Genomic DNA, 20072 nt, shown 5'->3' on the forward strand with positions numbered 1-20072 from the left:
GACGTCAGTTCCAAACCACACCTCTTTCAAAGCAATGCAGACATGTTGGGGAGTCAATGTTTCATAAAAACACTAAATGACTGTCGGTACAGAATCGTTGAACCTGCTGCAGTTCCAATGTGAACGAGATTTGGCACAGAAGGAAAAAAGAAACAACCAAAACACTGATCCTTGTTGCACGTGGAGGATTATACAGTGACGTTGTGTACAGATCATCTATCAACAGATGTTCACAGGAGATTGAAGGTACCACACAGTGTTTCTAGATTAGATTTCCACACAGGTCTAAAGCAAACATGTCACTTCATCACCTCTGAGGATTCACTTTCTTCTTCTTCTTTTAATGAACAATGCACATCAATGTAACAGTACAGTACAGAGCAGCAGGATTATACATTACACTGATCTGCATTGCCTTAAAGTGCATGGAGTGGAGACATGACACAAGAGAGGGACCGTGTAGATGTAGCGCCCCCCCCAGGCCTGGGTCTTACTTGCAAGTTTGTCCCCACTCCTACGACCTCATACTCTTTCAGTGTTTGGGGGCCAACGGACCTCAGAGCATAACCTCAAGCACGTGTCCATGGTTACCGTCTCCCACAATGCCTCTTTTGAGCAAAACCAATGTGCGCCACCAAGTGGACTGAGAAGAGTTGTGCTGCAGGAAGCCGTCGCATGGAAACTATGAACCAGGATTTAGCCTCAAACTGAGGGAGGAACAGGAGCCGGTTCCAGAAGTGTTTTGTCTGGATGAACTCACGCGAGGAGTTCAACTGAACATGCACAGGACTGAGAAATGGAAATAGATCTGAACCAGTTCCTCAGAAATAAGGTTCTGCCTCATTAGGACCAGATTTGCTGGTCTCTAGTTATACTTGCTGAGAGCAACACAAACAAAACTCTGAGAGGCAGAAGAAAACTTTGGATCTGTATACTGAATATATATGCGTCACAACACACAATACTTATTATTAACACTATTATACCTAGTATTACTATTACCTAGTCTGGTCTAAGCGAGTTGTGTCTCCACCACGTTCCTCTGTCTCTTAATCTGACTCTGAACAAGTATCTTAAAAGTTTAAGTTTAAGATTTAGCGACATCTGGTGGTGAGACTGCAGATTGTAGCACATGTAAGACTCCAACCACGTCAGGGATCTACAATGTCATTATTTATTGTTTGAGTTGAAAGCATCCGTTATTACATTTTTGCCAGTAATTATAATTGATTATTAATTATAATAATAATTGAGAAGGTGTGTGTGTTTGTACAGTAAAGTAGTGCATCTAATATTCTTGGATTTTATGAACAGCTTGAAAAAACTGTTGGCTGATGATTTTTTACATTAATGATGGAGAGCGTGAGTGAAAATGTGTAACTGAATTGAAGAATTTGAACTTGCCAATAAGACTTTAACAAAAAACGACCACAAGTTCTCTCATAATTTTGGACTTAAATAAAGCTAAAACAACACAACATAAATACTTCTTTATGACACAATGACGCACACTTGCTGACCTCTTCCACCACAGCATCCACCTGTAGGACGATAGTGTTACGAGGGTGCTACTTGTTTTTGCTGCACTGGTACTAAACTAAAACCACGTTAACGGACGTATGCAGCGAGATCTAAGGGAGACTGTGTGTGTCTACGGCTAAAAGGTCACATGCACATCATGGATGTGTGTGGGTGTGCAGCAGCAGCAGCAGCAGTAGCTGCAGGCTGACAGTACGCTCCCCACTGAGACTGAGCCACGTCAGGATAGACCAGGTCTTTGTAGGGGATGTGCAGTTTGAGGACACAGTACCTGCGATCCAGATCAGACTCTGAACTGGGCGAGTGGTTGGAGTAGGCGTGATACTTGTCCTGTGGAAGAAGTGAAGAAGATGAGACACTCATGCGCTGATATTGCAGTATTCCTACAGGGGGCAGCAGAGGCTTACATTACCCACCTCTTCCTCACTGTCATCTGGTTTGGGCTTCTTCTTCTCCTTCTCCCTCTCCCTGTCTTTCTCCTTCCCCTTCCCCTTCTTCTTATCCTCCTCCACCTTCTTCTTCTCTTTCTCAGGCAGGAGGTCGTCCACCCAGGCCAGGTCATGCTGGGAGAAGATCATGTCCAGCATCTTCCTGACCACCATCAGACCCAGGATCTAGGGGTTTCACATCAGGAAGCAAAGTGGTTTTAAATCCCATCGACTGTACGTTCCTCTCAGTTGAATATGATTTATCTGGTTGGTATTTGTAGTCGACATGAACATGAATCATAGATCAAACACAGTAAAACCACATCACTGCCTCTTATTACCGTTTACACCATCACTAACAATCAGTTTGGGATGTGGAGACGAAGAGCAGTTTCAGTTAAACTGACTTAAAAATGCTGCCTGATCTCTCCAGCATACAGTGTGGTCGTATGAAGTGTTTACTTCGAACTACCACTAGAGGGAGTCTGGGTCTTTCATGACTAAGATTCTTGTTTTTCCACTATAATAAACCTGCGATGCAAAAACACCTAGTTTTTTTCTACCAACATGTAAAGTAAAGTTATTTAATTGTATTTCAGAGGAAAATTAAACGTTTAAAGGTTAATTGTGACTTTAAATGTTCATATATGGGCCACATTGTTCCTGCAGCATTGTTAAATAATCACATTAAGCCTTGATATCATACATTATTGGATTATTATTGGACGGCAGAGAGGCCCAATTTTAAATATGTCAATGAAATTCTTCCTGTTTTCCATATTTGGAATACTTTCAGTGGTTTACAGTCAGGCTGAAACAATGAAACCTAAACAGCTGATCCGCTTCATCATAATCATATAATTCCTCGTCTGAGAGCAGCTGTGCCAACATTCTGTTAGTTAGTTAATTGAAATACTTTAGTGAACGGACGGTAGAAAGACACAGAATGATATTCGACATGTTATCAATGAGCCAGAAGCTAAAGCTGTTTCGGTCCGTCACTTAATACGTTCACTGGAAACTACCAAATACTAACAAGAGGAGCATATCGCCACCTAGTGTAGCGGAGGAGGTCATGATTCCCAATCCTTGAAAGACACTGTCTAATGAAATGGTGAAATGAAGTTATTTTACTGGCCGACTATGCAAAAGTACTTTGTACATCCCAACTTCAAAAAACCCAAACTATCTATCTATAAACTTACTTGACTGACATGATTTTTGTGTGTATGTGTGTGTGTGTGTGTGTGTTCACTGGTTTCTTCCCACAGTCCAAAAACATGCAGATTTGGGGATTAGGCAAATTGAACACTCTAAATTGACCACAGGTGTGTGAGTGAGTGTGGTTGGTTGTTCTGTGTTGTCTCTAAATGTGGCCCTGTTACAGGACGAGCAACCTGTCCAGGGTGCACCCCGCCTTGCCCCCCCCCGCGACCCTCATGTGGATGATAAAGTGGTCGGAGATGAATGAATGATTATAAATCTGAGCTTTAAATATGTTCTTTTCATCCTCCCAAGATCCTTTACAGCAAGGCCATTCAATTAAAAACTCAGTTGGGTCCAGCTGGGTCAGTAAGCATCAAAAGTGCATTCAAAATAAAATAAAACAACTAGCAATAACATTATTTTGCTCATAAAAAAGTGTTTTGTCATCTCATGTGCTTAAAATGCATGAAATCAGAAAAGGTGCACAATATTAGCATTTGTTTATCTTTGAAATAAGATGAATGTGTGTCATAGACGACCCACAAACATCTCAATGTGCCTTTAACAGAATACAAAACAGCGAACACTGCTATCAGACTGCTGTAGGAAGTGAACAGTGTTTCCCTGGTGGAGCCGTACAGGATATCCAGTGTCACGCACCATCACAGGGAAGATGATGGCCAAGAAGGTGGATTTGAGGATCCAGAGCACAGCCAGACAGGTGATCTGAATCAGCGTGAACAGGTGGACTCTCCTCAGAGGAACATGGCGGAGGTACGAAAAGTCTGGCTGGTGCTTCGATGGCATCATGTACAACTTTATCCTGTCCCAGAACTGTGGAGGAGGAGGAGGAGGAGGAGGTGGGAGAGAGGAGCAGAAGGTCTGAGTGGAATAAGGTTAAACACATGCAGAGCTGTGATATGAATGATTAATCACAAGTGATTGAGGGCAGATTCGTATGCGTCGCCGCTTCACTTTTCCTGCGTGTAATGAGTTGGAGAAAAGTTACCATAGAGCACCTGAGCCTGAGCTCTAAACTGGCTTCCCACCTCATCTAAATGCACATGTAAAAGTGTTATACTACATATTAATTAGACCACCAGACAAAATTAGGGCATGTGCAGCTTACATATTTAACCCAACATGTGATATCGAAGTAAACTTATCACAGATGTTTATTTTCCATGTGACTCTGACGTTTCTCTTGTGCTTTGCATCTCTAAATAAGTGTTTTCTCGCCTCCACTGTCAGAAATGCAATAAGTGAGACGTCCAGGGGCAATAACAACACCAGCGTACCTGGATTCCACTGAGCGAGGCCACACCCATGTAGAGGAAGACGCCATATAGCACAGGCATGGGGATGAACTGCGAGCAACAGCAAAGGAAAGAAAACAATTAGACACGAAACAACAATGTTGAGGGTTCTGTATAAAATGCACTATTCATGATAGTTAATGGAAGTTAAACTGACAGTTATTCATTGTCTTAACTAATTGTTAATTATTCATTTCACTCATGTCTGCAAATAATGAGGTATAATAAAAATAGGAAAATGAAAGTTGGCATCCCCAACCCTTTCAAAGATAACCAAGAACCCGTCTTCTAAAGCTAACTCTGCCCTATGCCGGATTTTGAAAAATGCCAAGACGTGGGCTGAGAGCTTAATGAGGAAGAGAAGGGGGAGGAGTTAGAGTGGGGAGCAGTGCAGGGGGCGTGGTCTGGTAGTGAACTCGGACCCTGAGTTGCAGCTGTGTGACGCTCACGCCGCGCTTCAAGGGGCGGAGAGAGAGAAAGGCGACATAAAAGGGGGAGGAGTCCGCGACAACGTAGCTATGTACCAGTGAAGCAATGTATAAGTAAATAAACGTAAATGTATAAGTAATAAACTGTGAAGATTTGCAGTTAATAACATTACTAAGACACACATATACACTGGTTTACACTTGAAAAAGTTCAGTTACCCTTAGATCTGACAAATAATCCACATAGGAGTGAGGAACAGCAAAAACTGAGTGTAAAGTTGTTGTAAAAATTCAAATAAATGTTATAATGAGATCCTTATGTTGAGCACACAAGATAAAAATAAGGATTTTTAGGATTTTGGATTTGCACACAAAGGCCATGAAATGTTCATGTAGGACAAAACCAGCACATCAGGCACTTTGTACCTTAAGTACTGGTGCGAGGAAGATGGAGACTCCGGTGAGAACAAACACCAAAATCCCCGTCACTCTTTGTTCTCTGCAAAACAAATACATGAAGACACTGCTGAGTCACTTTCAACAACAAACACTTTCTGTCCTCAGACTGAAATATTGCATTTTCAAAGTTGTGTTTTCAGTTTTTCAGTTTACTGACGACGGACCTGACACCGAGGAACTGCGGCTGTTCCCCCGGAGCACTCGACTCGCTCTCCATCTTCAGAGAGTCGATGTGTGCGATGGAGATGACGGTGGCGGCGACGTACCACGGCAGACCCATGAGCGAGCATGTGACCATCAGGATGCCGACCCAGAACAGATCCAGGTGGTAGCCACAGCCTTTCTGTTGGGGAAACCAGACACAGCAGTTAGGGATGATCAGTCTGACACTGGCCGAAATCACACCATCAGATATTGGAAAACTTTTTAAATTTTAAATTTAAAAACACAATTTTGCCAAAGTAATAGAAATAGAAATAGAAATATATAAACGGGGGGGGGGGGGCTGATTTTTCAGTAAATAGATTTCTTTCTGACATACGATAATACATCAGCAGATATCGATTTTGTGCTGATAATATTGTGCATCACAAATCAGTAGATATTCATGTTTGTGATATCAGTATCACAAGGTGATGTTAAGCCATCTCTCGAGTCAAGAATGCGGTCAGCTGACTACCTAACACTTCACCATGACCCATGAGTCTGTGATGATGATCGATGTCTTTTCAGTGTCCAATTCCAACGTAACCGCGTCGTTCCTCAGTGGTGAACGACAGCGGCCCACGAACCTTAAGTTTGTTCTCCTTGCGATTGACGATGACGGCGCTGATCTGCTGGTCCATGAAGATGAGGATGGTGACGAGGAGCGCGGGGACAAAGCTGGCCACATACACCCACCACGGGTTCTTTCCAAATGGCATCACCAACCAGCCTCGATCCGATCGAGTCGGCTAGTGGGAGAGGTTAAGGCGTACAATGGTACATGAACAATTTCTACAGGGTAAGATCATTTAGATGTAAAAACAATTACTCTCTAAATAGTTACTCTCTGCACGAACAGGACATCTACAAATGTCTCTTGGCAGAAATATGAGCATTTATTCTCTTAAAGATAAAAATAGTTTGCTTTTGTTCTTGCTTTATGGAGGTCGTTACTCTGTGCTGCTGAATCTTGACGGCTGCCTGGATGGATTTTAAAGAATGACATCGTCTCTGATAAACCAAGTCCACCGCAGTTCCCTGATCTGTTACAATCTGCTGCCAGAGACCAGACACACTGGACCTTAAAGATAAAGTTGACGCTAACGGTGTCATTCCTCTAAACATGCAAATATAAAAGTCTCAGGTAAAGAATGAAAAACGTTCGCTTCCTTCCCTTTAAAGTCATAGTCTGTGAATTTCATCAGAAAATATGGAAACTCACCCTGGTGCCATACCCCCCCCCATGCTGTTACTTAGCAGTAACAAAAAAAAGCTACTTATTTCTTATGGAGCCCAGGAGGTGACATCTCTAGATACATAACTTGCCGCCATGCATTAATAACACTTGTTATTGTCTGTTATATATAATTGTGACAAGCTAGAACCTTGTTTTCACCCTGCATAAATTGCTGGCTGCAGCATGAGTGCGCAGGGACGTCTACAAAACAGAAAACCTACATTTATGATGATTTTATAAGCTCTACACCATGAAATTAATTGATAGTCTGAATAGAAATTGCCCAAAGAATCATGGAAAAGCATGTTATTGCCAAACGGGTGTAGTGGTATAATTCAGAGGAGACAACTGCAGCGTGCAGCCATTTTAGAGACACTACACTGTATTATTGTGAAGATATTGAACATTTGCTTTGTCAGTGTTGCAACTTGTAAGAAACGACAATAGCATGTGTTATTAATTCATGGCCATGTGATTTTTTTCCCCCACTGACGTCACCTTTGAGGCTCCGTACGTGGTTACTCCGGAAACTTGGAAATATCTCGATGTACCTTAAATTCTGTTGGAACGATCAGCTTGGGAGTTTTGAGTCCAATCAACATGTCGAGCCCCACGAACGTCATTATGGACATGAAGATGGAGAAGTCACTGATGAGTTTCCTCAGCTGGAGCCACAAACAGAGAGTCCACAGGTGAGCATCTATGTCTGTATGCCATGTAATATTGTATCTTCATTTTAAGGTTTTCGAGGGAAATATCATTGAACTGACCATAAAAATCCACTAAAATTAATTTTTTTCCAAAATAACTATAATTTGAAGTTTAATTGTTGAAAATTAAAAATTTTATATTAAAATGAATTGGAAATGTTCATTTCTCACACTCTACCTGCAGTACCTTCACAGAACAGTAATTTTGATTTATGCTATTACATACAGTCTTTATTATGTGTCAATTACGTTAGGTTTAGCACCTTGGTGGGGAAGTAGCGGCTGAACTTGAACTTCTTGAGCGACACAGTCATGGAGTAGGTGCCAAAGAACAGGATGAAGGACATGAGGGCCAGATCAGGGACGTATTTGCAGGACTTCCCCACCAGAGAGCCTCCGTACGTCAGACACTCCTTCTTACTCAGCTGGCTCCAGTCGAGAGCTGTCACATTCAACTGGGATGGTGGTGGTGGAAAGATGACAGGGATTCAGGAGAGGATTGTGTCGACAGAGAGCGAGGGAGAGTAAACACAGACAGTGAAAGTTGTCAAGAAGAACGTGAAGGTAGAATCCACGGAGGTGTGTAAAAGGTTGATAAACAAAGAGCGGAGAAAAGAGACTTCTCCTATAGAAAGTGGATATCTGGAGCCTTTTCTGACACATTTTGCTGCCACACTAGGAAAATAAAAAGGAAAGTCACATCATCATGTGCATAATGCTTTTCCATATTATGACAATTTTATTTATTATTATTGAAGTAGTCATTACTTGCAGCCCTATTGTAAATGAAATGCAGTATGAGACACCGTTTCCCACATATCTCCATTTGATTCTTATCTGGAAATGATAGGATTAGTAGAATAGTTTGCTTATGTTAGAAAACAGGGTGAATTATTACTATTATCATTAATAAAATGGATTATATGATGAGGGCGAGCTGGAGCCAAAGGCATTTTTCTTTTCTGGTGTGGCATCAATATGCTTCTGCACATTTTAAAACACTGACACGTTCTGCAAAAACTGCAATGATACAAACTCTTTACACATTCAACTTGAAAACTGAACGATAAGAAGCACTTACCCCAGAGACACTAGAGCTGTTATCTGGCATTGGGACTAAACCATCAAAGATCATTGCAGCCACTGTTGATGAATGGAAGAGAAGAAAGAGAGAGCGACAGAGACAGAGAAGGAATCATAGAAAATGAAAGGAAAACTAAAATGAATGCATAATATAATGAGAATCCAGCAAGTGCACAATTGCAGAGAGCAAAAAAGAAAAAGAAAAAGAAGACTCTGAAGTACTCACTTTGCAAGAGAAGGCAGCCAAGTGATGAATGCATGGCAAAAACAAACAAGAGACAAATCAGTTACAGATATATCGATGTCTATTTCTGCAAATCACAGCTGATTGTTTACCATCATCATAACTGATGCTTAAAACCAACGTTCTCACGGTTTAATAGACATGAATCGTTCAATAATATTATTTGAGAGTTTAGAAAACCTTCCAGTTTTTTACTGAATAACTGCTGATACATTATATTTTAGCCTGTTCCTTGTATTCAGCAAATACACATCACAGCCATTTTACATGTTGACTTTACATTACAAGATTACAATAAAATTGTGCATCAAAAGCATTATAATGAAATTCATCATATCATATCAAAATATCACATATCGTGCATCAAAATGATCACAATAGGATTTAGTTTGGACCATATCATGCTTCAAAAATATTATATTCACAAGAAGAAGCTGCACCGATGAACAACCTGAAAACATCGCGACACAGAAAAACAGAATCCGGTCACTCTTGTGCAGGAGACATTTATTCTAGTATTAAGTTAATCAGGTTTTGTATTAGTGACTCATTAACTGTTGATGGGGATTTATTTGGTCTGTTAACAGCGTGTATAAAAAATAAGTTTAACCCTTAGAACACAGAGCATTTTGGCTGTTTTTTCCCATTACTATATTTAAACGTCTTATATCCTTTTATTCAGAACAATCTAGGCAATATGATGAAAAAGAAGACTTTAAATTTCGCCAACCATATAAACACAAAAGTGTTTAAAATCCGATTGAATTTGTGAAATCTGGAAAAACGTCTTTATGAACAAAAAGAAAATGAATGTTCTCTCTATTTTGTGACTTCTGCACAATTATTGCTACTTTATATAAATGCAATATAAAATGACTGAAGCTGAGTGCTGAAGCTAAACTGAATCCTTTTCACAACACTGTGACGCAACAACATCACAAGTTAGGTAGTCAAAAGGTTCCTGAGCAGCAGGGCACCATAATTAGATTCTGAGGTGCTGACAGAGCCTGTCAGTGCTCTGCAACACAGTGTGTGTGTGTGTGTGTGTGGGGAGGCTGTGGAAAATAACTGCAAAAGAAAAATCACAGGAAAGTTCTGACAAACCATCACCTGGGACGGTGGCTGAGCACTGATGGACCGAGATGGAGGAAGAAAACAAAACAAAAGAAATTACAAATCCAACAAAACACAGGGGCCTCTGCACGACGGCGACGTTATCGCAGGAGTTCTGTAGAAATCCAGTTTCCTATGCATAATAATAATAATAGACCAGACTTTGCACACAGGTCCACTCCCAGGCCAAACTTCCTCAGCTGCAAACACGGGCCAACAGTCCTGATGGTGGCGCTACAGCAACTGTCTAACTGTCAAAATCATTCATACGTGCGACAGATTTGCTACTCACAGCAAAATGTAAAGAAACCTTCTAAAACTAATTTAACATTTTCACTAAACTATCAAAAATGTGATTTTTTTACTTAAAAAAAAATACAATATATTGCGATGAAAAAATTCCGTTTTACAGTGAACAGTGTAGAATGTGAGGCCACCCACGTATTAACATTTGCCCTTGAATGAAAATGTGAATTCAACCAGAACTGCTGACGTCTGTGTGACAGCAGCACAAAAGGCCACGGTCAGCGCTGTGTGCAGGTTGAATTACCATCGAAGTAAAAATGGTGAGTATTCATGCTTTATCCTCAGAGTGACCGTATAAGTTTCAACTATAAAGATTTAATGAGATTTCACTTTCATCAGCGACGTGACTTTGAGTCCAGGGATGAACTCACCCGGGTCTGGGGCAAGGCACTCGCACTTGTAGGCGGTGATGTAGTCGGGCTTGAAGTCGGTGTTGATGGGGTAATATTTGAAGGAGCCCACCATCTTCTTGATGGCGTCTGAGATGAAGATGAAGGAGATGAGGCTGGAGAAGCCTTCCTCTGTGAAGCGCGTCATGTACTTGATGATGTAACTGGCGTCGGTCGCCACCAGAATCAAACACTGCAGGCAGGAGTGGATGCCGATCCACAGGCGCAGCTCCAAGTAGTCGATGCTGTTGCTCCTTGAGGAGCGGAAGGTTGGAGAAATGTGGTGAGTGCGTCAAGGAATACCAAACAAACACATCCCATCATGCCAACAGGATTATATGAGCATATCCACCTTATTCCTATCCCCCATGATGCCTTGCATGAATTAAATGTATGAAGTTCAAGTAGAAAAGTAGCTTGTTTGAAATGTAGTCAGAGTTTCACATTCATTGTTTTTGAAGTGTGTAAACACATAATGTATCAGTCAAAATGGGTCAAAGGTCACAAAGTATCACCAATTCACCTGTCCTCATCGTTCCCTACCAAAGTTTCCAGTGCAGATTGATTTTTTTTACTCAGTTAACGGATGTGATTTAAAATGTAGTGAAGTACAAAAAAAACACTTAAGTAAAAGTGAAATTACAATTAAAATCGACCGGTATTGCTAAAAATGGTTATCGTTGGCTCGACTTCTCAGCTGGAACGAGGTGAACTCACAGGGCTCACAGCTCCAGGTTCAGAGTTCTGATGTAAATGGAAGTGAAAGTAACGTTGATTTTTAAAATTTAGACTCTTTTAGTTCTACTTTAACTCTGTTGGACCGCTTTACTCTGGATAAATATCACATTTGAACAAGTGTCTGTATTTCCCAAATAACAATAAATGTGAAGAATTAACATGACGAAGCCTGGGTTTTAGTTTCAGCAAACTGCAGGATGACCATGCATCCCAGGGACTGAGGGTTCATTAGGTTCAGAAGAAAACGCACTTGCTGAATTCAAACAGGAGCTTTTCAAAGATGAGGATGGGTCCCGTGGAGCTGAGGATGATGAGGGGCTGACCGCTGAAGAGACAGAAGACAGTGCCGGCCAGAGCTGTGCCCAGGAAACTCTCCATCACGCCCTGTTAGGAGAGACCAGTCAAAAGCAGGAGGTGGTTTTCGCCTTACGTCTGTGATGGAGTCAACAAGCAAATTATTCCTGTGTACGACTGAGCCAGTGTGTGTACATGAGAATAACCGACGGCATTATTTTATGACCGAGCAGTTTGTTTTTCATAAAGAAGATTGATAATCTGGATTAGAAAACCTGATTTACTTCAGGACAAACTAAACATAAGACATAAGATTAAAGTCTGTCTATATATCCAAGCTACACTCATATTTCCATAGACTTTAAATGTAAATGTGTAAAGATCTGGATTCATTTGTTACACACACACGTACGAGAATGATCTTTGTTGTAGATGCTTTTCCTTGTTTTTAAGCCACTTTACAGGAATATTTCACCTCTTTTTAAAATATAGTTATTTTCTTTTCTAATATAAGACTGCAGACAGAGGCTGGTTAGAAACTGTTATCCTGGCTTTAGATATTAAAAGAGCAACTAAAAAGGTTCAGAAAAGTCCATTAGACGAATTAGAAGGCTCAAACTAAATATAGAAGTTTCACTGCGTCATACAGAAAATAATATGTTAATATAATATAAATAAAATCGTTTCTTCAATAGAACATGACGTACCTTTTGTAAATGATATTTTGAGGAAACTAGGTGATAAACTGTGGAACATATTGTTGACACCAGCGTGAGTGACGACTGTACAGTCGCTCTTAAAGCATAAGCATTCTCTAAGAGTGAGCCACTGCGACTGCCGCACACAAACAGGCTCATCTGTGTGGAGAATATGCCATTTGAATAAAACATCAGAATATATTATTATTTTTTTTCCCACATCAGTTTGACCAGGGCCAATGATTTCTGCCCCACTGGAATCTCAAAGGTGCGTTCATCTCTATAATGAGGGGTTTATGCGCCGCGACTGTTTGGCTCTTTATACAGAAGCTATAAAACACACATTTAAAAGCATAGACATGAAAGTTTTATGGAAAAAGAGAAACGGCAAAAACTGACAGATATGACAATGACTGTAATGTGATGTGCTATATTTTTATATTTGGGGAGCAATATTTTATTCTCACGGTGCAAAATTCAGTACCTTGTGTTTTATTAAAAATATTCCTACAACTTTTATTTTTATACACTATTTAATACCTGCATACTTTCTTAATTACTGGTGCACCTTTATGCACTTTGTTGTCAGGCAATTGCGTTGCTTCTGTGTTTGATGTGACTGTAAAGTTCTACTGGTGACTTTCCTAAAGCATATTGTGGTTATTATGGTCATTGAATTATTTGGACTCATTGATACCTGGTAGTTGTCTGTGGCGTCTCCTAACAGGCCGCCAAACGTGATGGCATTGGTGATGCAGCCCAAATAGATGAAGAGCACGGCGGAGATGGACTGGAGGTGGAAACCCTCGTAGAAGTCGCTCGGCAGCCATGGCAGTTTCCGCTTTATGTCGCGGTACAGGCCCCCGCAGAAGCTGTGACACATGCAGAGACATGAGTTTGGTGACGGATGTTTCCTCGCATGCACAATAACAAAGGCAACAACGTTCTCCTGAGGATTTAATGGTCTCAATCACTAGTTTCTGGTCTTCTTCAATTACACGCGTCAATTTTGCAAATGATGTTCCTCCCATTTGGAGGAAAACAGATGAAAAAGCACAGATCAGCGGACATTACTGTGAGGGAAAACTCCAGATACAAGGAGCCTGGCTGCAGGAGACGTCTGTGAACCTCAACATGGAGCTGGTCAAAGCGTGAATCTAACACACGTGACATTACTAACTGTTGCCACTGAAATCTACACTTTCAGGATTGTTTTTTTTTTTTTTAACCTTCTGTCACCAAACTTCTGCAAAATGTAACACAACAGATCGAGATTAATTCTGTATATACAGCAGCGTTTACATCTCATTCCCACACTGCACACAGGAAGTGATTGTATGCAAAGACAAGACAGACAGTCAGGCAGACAGACAGACAGCAACATCATTGAGCGAGTAAAGCAAGACTGATGCAAACCGGCTGGCGTATGACTGGAACACAAAAAGTTTCCCTTTCGAGTTTGACAGAATAAACACTTCTTGTCCCCACATGCCCCTGCACTGCTGCTGTATACACACAAATCCTCCCTCAGGCTGTTGCTGGGAAACAAGACTAAATGAGGAATAATAGTGTTGTTGCTTCTGTTGTTTGAGGCACAATTAAAACTGCCAGCCAAGAAGCATTAACTTGACCGAGGATTAATCTTTGTGTCGTCGTTTAAAGGGCTTATTAGGGGCTGCCTGCTTCTATTATGAGCAGATCGATTTCCCACGTTGCCAAAATCTTGAGTAATTTATATTCACATTTCATTTCATACGCCACGGCCAGGTTAAGCTCCATCCAACCCTCTCAGCAGTTTGCCAAACGGCCTGGACCACCTACCGTCCAGTGAATGCCAGCTCCTCTCCGAGCTCATGCTGCTCTGGCATCTCCTCGTCCTCGGCCAGGCCTCCTCCTCCTCCTCCCCCAGCCGTACCGTTCATCTGTCCCAGCTCGTTGAGGGAGAACACTGACTTCCTGCAGAAAGGATGTAACGCAGTGCAGAGGAGATATCCATTCATCTATTTGTGTTTTCTGAAGGTTTTTTCAGACGCTTGCAAGCTTTGACTGATAACACTGTGTATTAAGATCTAATCTCTAATCTCTCATTCCATGGGTCTAATTCTATAACAAAAGAAGTTGATTTTGGTCAAAGTCAGACCTCATATGTTTGTGATTGTGGTTGTGATTTATGTGTAAACTGAGTTATTTGATAAAACTCCGACCTTTTGTCAGCCGACGGGACTTTCTTTGGCGGCTCAATGCGGATTTTAGGATCCCATTCTCCAGGTGGAAGCACAATCACTTCATCCAGAAACTCATCTATGCCTGCGATGAGGTCTTCCCGATCTCTGGCCTTGTAGGCTACGTCACTGAAGAGCTGTGAGGACGAGAGATAAAGGGAGAGAACTTCACCCTCTCATTGACTGAATAGGATTATTTTATCAACATACACTGACCATAAACAAAGGAGTCTTAAGCGTTTATTTTTAAATGAACAGCAAATGGAAATTAAAAGGTGTCTGCAGCCTGAGGGAAAAAGGAATATTTTCCCCATGAGGGGTTTGTGGTACCGTCATTGATTTTCCTCCTCACACAAACAACCTAACTTGATTTTAGACCAGAGAACAATCATTAATGTATTGGAGCCATTTGCTCTATGCTGCCAACTTCCGAGAATGACTCAAATCCAGCTAATAACTGGAAATAGATTTTACACGTCTGCCTGCAACAACTGTATGTTAAGTGAACACTAAAAGTTAAATTAAAAACACTTAAAGAGACAAATGTGTCAATTAAAACTCTGCAGTTTCATGCACAGGAATAAATCCAGCAAGCCTTTGTTATTGAAACATCCGCCGCCACCGCCTCAGCGTCCACTCCTATGCTGACGACCTCCAGTTATATCTCACTACACTTATATTTAGATTCAAGCATTTAGCAGACGCTTTTATCCAAAAGAGGAATAAGCTGCTTAGAAGAAGACTTGGAACAGTGGACTGACGGAGGGTGAGAGTGCAGAAGTGGTGCAGCACAGGGGATAAGGACAGAAGAAGCTCTTGGAAGAGCGTGATCTTCAAGAGCTTCTTGAAGATAGAGAAGCCCTCACATACAAACCCTCCACCTGCTCCCCCACAATCAGTTGTCTGCTGCCTTCAGATTAAAACCTGGATGTCGCCCAACCTACTCAAACTCAACAGCAATAAAACTGAAGTCGTGATCATAGATGTGAAAGGTTGGAGTTATTCTCTTCTCTGATATCAGAACCCAAAGAAACAAAGTGATTTTGACAAAAAATATCCCTTCATCCACAAAGTTTTACTCAAATGTTCTAAACGTCTGTAAAAGAAAACACACATTTATGTTTTTATCCACTCCTCTAAAGTATATTGTGAGTTAATTAATTTTCCAGTGTTTATTCTTCTTCTCCCTTTAGGGATCGCCACAGCTGATAATCCGCCTCCACCTCGCTCCATCCCTCATGTCCATCTCTTCTGTTACAGCAGCTGTCCTCACGTCCTCCTCATCATCATCTGTGACCCTTCACTGTGGTCTTCCTCTTTTCTTCAACATCCTTTGTCCAGTATAATCACCAAACTGTTTAACCTGAGCTGGCCCTCTAATATTCTCATTTCTAATCCTGTGTGTCTGGGTCACTCTCATCTATTATTGTGCTGATATTTGCTTCTTGCACTAAGTTCAGCGAGTGACTAAACATCCTTGATTCAATGCATATGTTTTCATTGCACTTATTCCATTTATTTATTATAAAAAAAAACCAAGATTTCCAATTTCCGCAGCTGTAAAAATGTTTATTCAATCTTTAAAGAAACATTTCTTTGCTTCTATTTAATCTTTTTGTGCAGAAAGGCTGATGGAAACCCAGCGTAGTCCAAGCCTCTTATTTCTTTCTGCATTCACAACAACAATCTCAACAGCAAACATAAGCAAACCATGGGTTAACCCTGACCCTGACCCTGACCCTGACAGCAGATGCTTAACCATTAGCATCACTTGCTTGTGTCATTTAACTCATGCACAAACCACACCGGCTTCGTTTAGGAAAAGACACTCTCTCTCTTTTTCCGTGACATCATTAGTGAGTTGTCTAACAAAGAGAACAAACATGCAGAAGCTACTTACATCATCCACCATTAGGGTTGCTATCGCTCGGCCGATCTCATTATACGACTTGCCCTTTCCCTGGGGCCCCAAGAGAATAAAGAGGAATCTGTGCAGCAACAAAACACGTGTGAGACGCCGACGGCAGGAGTCTGTAAAAAAGAAGTGTTGGATACTGTAGATCATCTCACCTGGTGGGAACCGGGACCTCAGTCAGACCTCCTAGTGTTGTGGCCTGGGCCAGGCGGACGAAGGCGACAAAGGGTTTGCTGAGGAAATCCACTTCACCCACTAAGACGTTGGACGCCTCTGCGTCTCGAGGGATCTTCTTCATGAATTTGTTTTTTAGCTACAGGAAGTAAAAACAGTAAGTGAAGTGTCGTCAAAAATGTCTGGCGATGCGACGTCACCATAATGTATCCACACATAGGAAACAGAGGAATGGCATTATCAAGCTAACCTGACCTGTCTGTCTGTCTGTCTGTGTGTGTGTCTGTGTGTAAAGGTGTGGCAGAAAATAACAACAACACTCAGCGATGGAGAGCTTTGCCAATAACCCGCAGCCCGACTGTGCTGCTGCATGTGAGGGCCGAGCACGCGGCCTGAGACAATGAGATCCACGCTCTCTCTCACTGTCAGCTCAATATTGACACACGCACACAAATACACACAGCAGCACACTGTCATCTCTGTGTTGGCACATGTGACCCAGTGAAGGCCTGCGAATGTCATTGAAACAAACACGCGGCACTCGTACACCCTCATAGCTGCACAAACAAAGCAAGTTCACAGCCCACATCGCACACTCCTCAACAAATTCCCATTCGTTAATGTTTATTTTATATTATCCGCTGAATTGAAAGGCACTTGATGCTGACATCCCAACAACAACAACAACAACAACAACAACAACGTGCCCTTGTAACTGCTCAGGCATGTGTCACCGGGGTTTAACCCTATCATGACAATCAGCCAGAACAATGAGTGAGTGAGTTATGTGTTTGCACGCTTCGTCCATCACTGGCCGTCACCTTCACTGGCAGCTGCAATGAATGAATGATTGATTGACGCCTCTCAGGACAGAACTCAGGCTCACCGCAGTGAGAAATGAGTGTGTCCTGCAGAGACTGTGCAGATAAACACGTGGCGCCTGTAATTACTCTTGTGTGGATCATATTTTTAAATGATCTGTAACGACGACTTACCTGGTCTGTGCTGGGAGTGTCTGCGATATCATTCATACTTCTACTCTGAGCATGACCTGGAAGACAACACAGGGACAGTGTCATGAATCACAGCTACGACTGAATTCAAAGTATAAATCATGACAAGAACTAATTCCACTGCCATTTCTGTAGCACGTAATATTGCTTTGAATAGATTCAGCCATTTCCAATAGATATTATGCATGATAAATTAAGCATGACTTCATTTTATATATTTATAGGGGAAAAAAAAGAGTAAAAACAACATAAAATCCTTGGGACACATTCCACTCTCTGCCAAGGAATAAGGAATTGTGTTGTGACTAAAAGCCTTAAATATGAAGAAGCCACTGAAGCATCTCCACGTCTGTTAATTTCACTTTGTTGAAGATAAACCTGACAAGAATCTACGCTATAAAAATCATTCCAAGATCATTGAATGGTGCACGGATACTGATACTGCAGAGCAATCACTCACGCAGGCGGCCATAGTTGGCAGATTGCTGTTTCATTCTGAGGTCTTCTGTGGATCGGTTAGCCATTTGCCCCGGGCCTAACCCCGGTCCTGGTCCTGGTCCTGGTCCACCTCGAGGACCTACATTTCGATCTATAAAGGGACAGGAAGCAGAGAAAGACACAGTTAGAGAGGATGCGTTGGCATTTACAGTGTCCATGAGATGAGGTGAGGAAATGCCACAGCGGTAATTAACTCATCAAACATTAATGCACTCCCCGAGGAGGATATGAGCCTTGTTGACTTCAGGACTGTGTTCATTTATTTACCATGTCAATATGTATAATGAACACTCATATGTGGGACCAAAATAAACCAATCGGTGGTAAGCATTGCTCTGTCTCAGGCATGCACAGTGTTAATGTGATGACATGTTATCATTCATGTATGGAAACAGGAAACAACAATGTGTTCGTCATTTACTGCAACACCGGCTTAAAATGACACACATGATCATTAGAAAAGGTCAATAAAACAATTTTCTGCTTTTTTGTCTGTGCTCAAACTCAAGGGAATTGTAGACCTGTTATGTGAGTTTGAGCAGATCTTGGGCTCCATTCAGACCTGGTCTTAACGTCGATCCGAAGGGATGTGATCACATGCAGACAGTGTTACACACAACTGTTACTCAAGCTGCTGTAACAGGAAGTAAAGCATTAGATCAAAGTTATTATTCCAAACAAATCAATGCTTATGTCGCTTTTCCACCATACAGTTTGGCTCGTTCTCCATTACTATAGCACCGCCTCAACGTGGGCGGAGTCATCATAGCACGGCTGCATGAAACTGCTGTGACGTCGTTTTACACGCGACAAACACAAACTCTACTATACAGTTATACTATTGATAACTATGTGCTAACTGCACATGCACATCAGACCTCTCAGGATTACGGTTGCAAAGTTCTGGAAACTTTCCATGGGAATTAATGGAAATTAACTGGAATAAACTAGAATTTTTTTCACAATTTAAGGTTGGGAATTTAAATATACTTGGTAAATAATACATTGATGCAAAAATAGTTGAATATCAATATTCCTCAATAACAGGCACATAGAACACTACTTACTGCAGGGCTGTTGTGGCCACACCCCCTATATGGGAGGCTGTTTTCATGTTTGTTGTTCAATGAAAGAATTGATCTCACAAATTAATCTGTGTCATGTTTTTTTAATTGTATAATTTTGCATGCATGCAATTATCCAAAATGTCCAGTTCATTCTTATTGCTTCCCATTTGGAATATTTCCAAAATTCCCAAACGTTCCCATGGAAGGTTTCTATAATGTTTTCCACCGTTTTGCGACCCTACTCAGGATGCATGTTAGCAGCCAGTACAGTCCTGCAGGTGTCTGGTTATAGTCTAAGGGCGTAGAACGGCGGAGACTCACTGGTGGAGGAGCTGGACTTGCCGATGTCGGCCAGTGAGCGGTGGATTGGCTTCTTGGTCTGGTGCCGATGTTTCCTCAGCAGGACAAAACTGATCTTCTCTCTCAGGTCAGGGGATATCATGCCCTCCTCTATCTGCCTCTCAATGATGTCGTCTGGAAAAGACACATAATTCACAAATTACATTTGGTTAATTCAAAATACGGTGTAAACATTTAATAAATAAATGTAAATATGTAACAAGTAAAGATAAGTAATAATAAATAGAAACTCATAAGTGATGGACCTAGTGATTCTGTATAGAACCAGTGTTTTACTGTTTATGACAGCAAATTGAATGCAACACATTATGGAACACACAGTTTATGATAACACTAGTGATAACGTGTGTGAGTCTGTGCAGTCGGGCTGTTTGAAAATGAAGTTCAAACTAATTTATCATGACCTGTAATTCATTTTGAATTCACTCGAG

General features: G+C 41.4%; 1 protein-coding gene across 1 annotated transcript in view; it reads right to left on the minus strand.

Annotated features, from left to right (window-relative positions):
• The window catches only part of slc4a5a (solute carrier family 4 member 5a), a 34648-nt gene that overhangs the window by 2564 nt on the left and 12012 nt on the right, over window positions 1–20072 (minus strand). Inside the window, exons 6-25 of the mRNA XM_058637006.1 lie at window positions 19603–19755; window positions 18177–18305; window positions 17699–17754; window positions 16685–16842; window positions 16515–16602; window positions 14597–14751; window positions 14214–14348; window positions 13090–13264; window positions 11651–11784; window positions 10645–10916; window positions 8609–8643; window positions 7791–7982; window positions 7369–7482; window positions 6168–6329; window positions 5541–5719; window positions 5344–5416; window positions 4472–4540; window positions 3834–4007; window positions 1956–2153; window positions 1811–1869 (exon numbers count right to left, since the gene is read on the minus strand). Of these exons, the coding sequence (XP_058492989.1) occupies window positions 1811–1869; window positions 1956–2153; window positions 3834–4007; window positions 4472–4540; window positions 5344–5416; window positions 5541–5719; window positions 6168–6329; window positions 7369–7482; window positions 7791–7982; window positions 8609–8643; window positions 10645–10916; window positions 11651–11784; window positions 13090–13264; window positions 14214–14348; window positions 14597–14751; window positions 16515–16602; window positions 16685–16842; window positions 17699–17754; window positions 18177–18305; window positions 19603–19755 (2710 nt within the window). The remainder of the gene's footprint in view (window positions 1–1810; window positions 1870–1955; window positions 2154–3833; window positions 4008–4471; window positions 4541–5343; window positions 5417–5540; window positions 5720–6167; window positions 6330–7368; window positions 7483–7790; window positions 7983–8608; window positions 8644–10644; window positions 10917–11650; window positions 11785–13089; window positions 13265–14213; window positions 14349–14596; window positions 14752–16514; window positions 16603–16684; window positions 16843–17698; window positions 17755–18176; window positions 18306–19602; window positions 19756–20072) is intronic.

This window comes from Solea solea, chromosome 8 (assembly GCF_958295425.1).
Source record: "Solea solea chromosome 8, fSolSol10.1, whole genome shotgun sequence".
Classification (NCBI taxonomy): Eukaryota; Metazoa; Chordata; class Actinopteri; order Pleuronectiformes; family Soleidae; genus Solea; species Solea solea.